The following is a 7250-nucleotide window of genomic DNA, read 5'->3' on the forward strand; positions in this document are numbered from 1 at the left end:
CTTTTACAAGTCGGTACTCTTGACAACTTCTGTAACTGTCCCACAGCTGTGAGTTCAACGGAGCACTGAAGTTCAGACAGAAAGCCTGTTTGCACATCTCGTCAACTTGTGAAGCAGATATTTAACCAGAGAACTACACACATTAATGGTGAACATGAGTACAATATTCTGTTGTCAACAGAATAGTTTCCCCATTGAGTTCTGCTCTCCAGTAGATCACCATCAACATGCTTTTGAAAATCGTCAGACAACCTAAGGTCTGTTAAAGGCAGCGTTGTGTAAAAAGCAAGGTGTGCCACTGTTTCCATCCCTTTAAGGTCTGGGCTGAATGTTTACAAAAACACATTTTCATCAGCTGCCGGTTAAAAGCTGCCGTGTGACCCCTTCCTGAAAAGTGATTTAATAGCGCCTGATTGTTTGATGTTGAAATGTGTTATTGTATGTGTGAGGCTGTCGGGTTAAACATCCGCTCAACTAATAAATAAACTGGAAATATAAGGATCAAACTTTATACCACTACATACGTGGACGGTGGACAGTGAGGCTTATTTGGTCTGAATATCTGATATGATTAAATGATAATATCAGGACATTTACAGATATTTATTTCTTAAAATATTAAATTTCATTCATATTTACATTGTAGTGTGTACATTCACATATCGATTGGAATCTCATTAAAATCTAGGTGTATTGATTTTATATGTATGCATATACACCTATATTTTTAAGAGAGACAAACTTTCATGCATTCCTTCTCCCAAAGGTAGAAGTGGCCACAGACATGATGGGGTGGGATGGGGCATGACTCTCTCAGCTTTATGTGGGAGCTGCTTCTGCGTCTCCCTCCTGTACCTGGTTGCCTTTAAACAGCGATTTGAGCTTTGTCATGATGCCAGAAAGTGTCTCCCTCACACTCTTTTCCAGCAGCCATCCCTCACTTTCGCTCTCAGGATTCTCTGGGTCTACCAGGGTTTCCAGTGAAGTGGTCAGGTACTGCAAACCGACAGTCACGACAGCCTGCAACAAATTAAATTCAGTTCACAGTAGAACTAAACATGCTTCACAAATGTATGTGTTTCCATTTGGAAGTGATTTCGTCTTTGGAATATATATGTCCACAAGTTTTCTTAGGGTAATGAATCTCTAGAAACTTCCACACATGCTCAAATACAGCATCATTGGCGTGTGCTTCTGATGTTTTGACCCACATGAGTTCTACTTTTCCAGGAAATATTCAGTTTGGCAACAAGATCTTAGGACTTACACCTTCAGTTCAAACTTAACAGCAGGTTAACCCTCTTGAACTAATTTTTTTGCACATTTGGTGTCTTGTCACATTACGCAATCAGTAACAGTTCAGATAGAAGGTTTGCTGTGCCCATCTACTAAACTATTTATGCATGAATATAGTTTCAGTGTATTTGGTAGTAGTAATGTAGACAAGTTCTGTAAGAGGAAAATATGAAACTGTAAATATACCAAGTGCATGTTATTTATGCAAAACTCATGTTGTCAACTTCCCACATGCTAAATGCTTGTTCCCTATATCTTGTCATGCCATCAACACAAAGTGTTAATCAAATCAGTTAAGCAGATAATTAATCTGTTTCTTTCAGACCTATTTATATTACTCTTTACGCACCAACTGACCTTATAATCTAGCGGCTCACTTTATAATCTAGCAACACATTCTTTACCCACCAAGAGTGTAATCTAGTGACAAAGTCAAAGGCCATGAGTTAGCTGTGTTCAACTTTGGATTCCATTTCCTCTCCCACACCCACCTGCATAATAATGAACAGCAGCACAAAAGCACCAATACTGTTCATCATGCCCCCATAGTAGGACACCAGGGCCTCACGGCAGCCTCTGGTCCAGATGTTTAGGTCCTCAGTGTGGTGGTCGTAGCTGTAGTGAGCGGAGTTGTTGGTCAGGTGATGTTGGATACAAGGGCGAGGGGAGCCAGGGTTGCAGCAGCTGAAGGGAACACTTTCCATCAAGTATTTGCCTTCCACATTGCTCTGGACACGGCTAAGAAATTCCAAAAGATTGAACTGTCAGGCAGATATTTCAATTATATTGACTGGGATGTATTATTAGGTGTGGTATTTAAGATTAAAAGAGAGGCAGGCTTAGAAACACATCTCAACAAATTTGTATCTCCACATTAACTTTGAGATTATTGGACAAAGCTGAGGACTCCAATCTGATAATAAAAAGAAACCCTATTTTAAATTAGATTTATGAACATCTCCTTGGGACAATTTAGCCCATTGGGAGGTAAACACTGGGGGCTCACTCCATGGGAGGTAAAAGATTGCACAATATTATTATTTGTGTGGAAGGTAAGTTTTAAAGGACTTTGGAATAGGATACTGACACATTATCTAATCCATGGACCCATTTGCCCCCTTAAACCCATTCCCTCTTTATAAAACCCACAAGCCAATTATCTACTTGGGAATCTTGCAAAACAAACTCTGAAATTCGATTCCTCTTCCATTCAACGTAACAGTTTTCAAGGAGTCTGTTTTGAGACATTGAATATATTGTTTCATTATAACCTTTGTGCTATTTTTTGTCTTGAGAGTAAAATATACATCAGCTGATCTCTATCCGCTTAGGTGCCTTACTTTCTTAAACAAGCTTTAAAGGGGTCATATGATGCGATTTCAAGTTTTCCTTTCTCTTTGGAGTGTTACAAGCTGAATGTGCATAGATAAGATCCCTGAAGTTGCAAAGACTAAAGTCTCAAATCCAAAGAGATATTCTTTATCAAAGTTAAGACTCTGCCACGCCCCCCTAAAACGGCTCGTTCTAACACGCCCCCACATATCTACCTCACTATGTGGAAATATTAGCATAATGCCGCCCAAATGTGCACGCAAAGAAAGAAGACGTGGTTTCAGTAACCGCAATTAGTGTTGAAGCAGCCACGTCAGGGAGACACTGTGTGTTTCTAGGCGAAAGCAAAAGCACTTTATTTGGCCTTCCGAAAGTAGATGCATTTAGGAATCTTTAAGATTACTTACAACAGAACAGCAATGCATTTTATGGACGACCGTTTCATGAACCTAGGAGAGGAGGTAATTCTGACTTTGCTATGACAATCTGGCGCTTCTGAATCAGCTACTGTTTTGTTATTAGCTCCAGTAGATCACCATCAACATGCTTTTGAAAATCGTCAGACAACCTAAGGCCTGTTAAAGGCAGCGTTATGTAAAAAAGCAAGGTGTGCCACTGTTTCCATCCCTTTAAGGTCTGGGAGGTGACTGAACGTTTACAAAAACACATTTTCCTCAGCTGCCGGTTAAAAGCTGCCGTGTGACCCCTTCCTGAAAAGTGATTTAATAGCGCCTGATGGCGTTATGGTGAAATGTGTTATTGTATGTGTGAGGCTGTCGGGTTAAACATCCGCTTAACCAATGAACTGGAAATATAAGGATCAAACTTTATACTGCTACAGACGGACGTGGACAGTGATGCTTATTTGGTCGGAATATCAGATATGGTTAGATGATAATATCAGAACATTTACAGATATATTTCATTCTTAAAATATTAAAAAATAAACTTACATTTTATTTGTATTTACATTGTAGTGTGTACATTCACATCAATTGGAATCTCAATAAAATGCAGGTGTACTGATCCCATATGTATGCATATAAGAGAGAACATTTTAATCAACCTTTCATGCATTCCTTCTCCCAAAGGTGGGAGTGGCCACAGATATGATGGGGTGGGAGGGGGCATGACTCTCTCCGCTTTATGTGGGAGCCGCTTCTGCATCTCCCTCCTGTACCTGGTTGCCTTTAAACAGCGACATGATCTTCGTCATGATGTCAGAAAGTGTCTCCTTCACACTCTTTTCCAGCAGCCATCCCTCACTTTCGCTCTCAGGATTCTCTGGGTCTGCCAGGGTTTCCAGTGAGGTGCTCAGGTACTGCAAACCAACAGTTTCGACAGCCTGTGGCAAACAATTCAGATGAACTTAAATTCATTTCACAGTAGAACTAAACATGCTTCACAAATATATGTTTCTATTTGGAAGTGATTACGTCTTTGGAATATATATATAGGCCCACAAGAGGGTTTTCTTAGGTTAATGAATGTCTAGAAATTCCACACATGCTCAATACAGCATCATTGTTGTTGCTTCTGATGTTTTGACCCACATGAGTTCCAGGAAATATCCAGTTTGGCAACAAGATCTTAGGACTTACACCTTCCGTTCAAGCTAAGGATAACCCTCTTGGACTACCTTTTGTTTTTTGCACATTAGGTGTTGTCACATTATGCAATCAATAACAGATTGAAGGTTTGCTGTGCCCATCTACTAAACTGTGTATGCATGAATATATAGTTTCAGTGTATTTGGAGGTAGGAGTAGTAATGTAGACAAGTTCTGTTAAAGGAAAATGTGAATATGCCAAGTTCTTGTTATTTGTAAACTTCTCACTTGCTTGTCACCTATATCTTGTCATGCCATCAACACAAATTGTTAATCAAATCAATTAAGCAGATAATTAATCTGATGCTTTCAGACCTATTTATATTACTCTTTACGCACCAACTGACCTAATAATCTAGCGGCTCACTTTATAATCTAGCAGCACACCCGTTATCCACCAAGAGTGTAATCTAGTGACAAAGTCAAATGCCATGAGGTAGCGGTGTTCAACTTTGGATTCCATTCCCTCTCACCCACCCACCTGCATAATAATGAACAGCAGCACAAAAGCACCAATACTGTTCATCATGCCCCCATAGTAGGACACCAGGGCCTCACGGCAGCCCCTGGTCCAGATGTTTAGGTCCTCAGTGTGGTGGTCGTAGCTGTAGTGAGCGGAGTTGTTGGTCAGGTGATGTTGGATACAAGGGCGAGGAGAGCCAGGGTTGCAACAGCTGAAGGGAACGCTTTCCATCAAGTATTTGCCTTCCACGTTGCTCTGGACACGACTAAGAAATTGCAAAGATTGAACTGTCAGACAGATATTTTAATTATATTGACTGGGACATATTCTTGGTTGTGGCAATTAAGATTTCAGAAGTGGCAGGCTTCGAAACATGACTCAACAAATTTGTTTATCCATATTAACTTTGAGACTCAACTTTGAGAGCTGAGGACTCCATTCTGATAATAAGAAGGTCACCTCTTTTAAATTAGATGGGAGGTAAACATTGAGGCCATCTCCATGGAAGGTAATAGATTGCACAATGTTATGATTTGTGTGGAAGGTAAGCTTTAAAGGACTTGGGAATAGGATCCTGACAGGTTATCTAATCCATGGACCCATGTGCCCCCTTTAACCCATTCCCTCTTTATAAAACCCACCAGCCAGGTATCTACTTATGAATCTCTCAAAACAAACTCTGAAATTGGATTCCACTTGCATTCAACAACAGTTTTCAGGGGATCTGCTTTGAGACTTTGAAAACATTGTTTCATTAGAACATTTGTGCTATTTTATGTCTTGGTTATCATCAAATGATTACATAATAAAGTGTCTTTTGGGCTACACTTCCTGATGAGCAGAGTAAAATATGCATCAACTGATCTCTATCCATTTATGTGCCTTACTTTCTTAAACAAGCTTAAACTTCCTCAAAATCCAGTGAATATCAGGCAGGTTCAATGACTGATACCTTTTGAATTTCACTACATCTATGGTAACAATTAATATTTTACACATTTTGCTATGATAATGCATTTCTGAAATTCAGATATGTCACAGGCCATCAGATGGAAAAGAAAATGTATATAAATGATCCAGAATCTCTTCCAATTAGATCCCAGTACTCACGCTTTAATCTCGTCATTGCTGAAGTCCAGGTAGCGGTTGCTAATCCACTGGATCTCAAACCAGTCCCTGTAGTTGTTGTTGCCACAGCAGCGGAACTCAACCTGGGTCATATCTAGGGTTCTCTTCATGAAGCATCGTCCTGGCGTGTCTGTATCTTTGTAGTACTTCATTCCATTCTTCAGGCCGTCAGCCAGGGCGAAATGCAGAGTAATCTGCATCAGAAAACACAGCAGAGCCGTGACAAAAAGGGCAATGCAAAAAACCACACATCCGCTCATGTAGATCTTCAACATAGGTTTCCACTTGGTGAACTTAATTGTGTCAAGGGAGTCATGGCACACTTTGCCCCCAAAAGCGTTGATACCACAGGCCACGAGTCCCACCAGAATGAGCAGGTTGGGCACAAAATGGCTCTCATTGTTATCCATTATCTCGCTTCTCTTACGCAGCTCGATCTTGAAGAAGATCCCCATGCTGAAGATGAGGATCCCAGCCATGACATAGAGCCAGTACAAGAGCCACAGTCCTTGGGCCAGCTTGACCCGCTTGACCAAGTCAAATTTTATGGGCATCAAAGCCATGTTTTTGTTCTTGGTGTTTAATAAGTCACAACAATATATTCACAGGGATACTCCTTTTATATGATTACCTTTTATTGTACGATTCGTGTTGTCTTTCCCTTGTTGAATTTCTTGAAGACCTTGAACAGGAACGTTATAGTCCAGAGGCTTAGTTTAGTAATCCGCCATCGAGCATGGAATGTGCAGTAGCAAGGATTCTCCTTTCCATACCCATTCTGACCACCCACAATTCAAGAAAGTCCGTGCTGTTGGCAGCCAGAGGCCTCTTTCTCTGGAATTTCACATAAATCCACCCAAATGGACCAGCTGGGGGGCTACGTGGCTTTTCCGGATGGTTCCCTTCCCTGCAAAAGGGGGTGGCCGGCTGAGGAGCTGTGTGATTGTAGAATCAAGTTCCTCTACGTCATTCTAAACCCCACTAATCAGTGCTGATCCCATTTGCAGATGAGCCAAGGACTCTAATCCGTTCTCTTACTCTGTAATTGGTTAGTTACTTTAGCATCAGTTTGCTCTTTTACTTGCTGGTATTGCTTGGCTCTGGGGTATCTCTGGGGTAGTCTTCAGACCAAACCATTGTTGTCTTATTTCACAAGAATTGGAAGTTACATCAACACAGGGTACAGCTAGTTCCATTGGAGGTCTGCATCTATTATATTACTCTGCTTTTTTCTCAAATAACACATTTAGACATGTCTACATGTGATTTCTGCCACTGCATTTTAGAACTTTTTAAACCTACAATAATCATACATTAAATCATCAAATATGCATATATTTTTTTTAATCCTGTGAAATACCACAGGGGGTACATTTAATGGGCATAATACTTCTGCTAAATGTAAGCTAACCAAATATATAG

At 40.5% G+C, this 7250-nt stretch overlaps 1 protein-coding gene across 3 annotated transcripts; it reads right to left on the reverse strand.

Moving 5' to 3' along the window:
* Window positions 1-185: 185 nt before the first annotated feature.
* LOC107578331 (peripherin-2-like) lies at window positions 186-6778 on the reverse strand. 3 transcript variants are annotated; one of them, XM_016264298.1, is made up of 3 exons: window positions 5811-6778; window positions 1788-2034; window positions 186-1020 (listed from the first exon to the last, which is right to left on the reverse strand). In XM_016264298.1, exons 1-3 carry the CDS (start codon window positions 6389-6391, stop codon window positions 820-822), a joined length of 1029 nt encoding a protein of 342 aa, XP_016119784.1. In that variant the 5' UTR covers window positions 6392-6778; the 3' UTR covers window positions 186-819. The 3 variants fall into 3 exon arrangements, with proteins under 3 accessions (XP_016119784.1, XP_016119786.1, XP_016119785.1); XM_016264300.1 differs by lacking the exon at window positions 1788-2034 and adding an exon at window positions 4719-4965; XM_016264299.1 differs by lacking the exons at window positions 186-1020; window positions 1788-2034 and adding exons at window positions 3157-3973; window positions 4719-4965.
* Window positions 6779-7250: the final 472 nt, after the last annotated feature.

Source organism: Sinocyclocheilus grahami, unplaced genomic scaffold (assembly GCF_001515645.1).
Source record: "Sinocyclocheilus grahami isolate Dianchi unplaced genomic scaffold, SAMN03320097.WGS_v1.1 scaffold9770.1, whole genome shotgun sequence".
In the NCBI taxonomy this organism is placed as follows: Eukaryota; Metazoa; Chordata; class Actinopteri; order Cypriniformes; family Cyprinidae; genus Sinocyclocheilus; species Sinocyclocheilus grahami.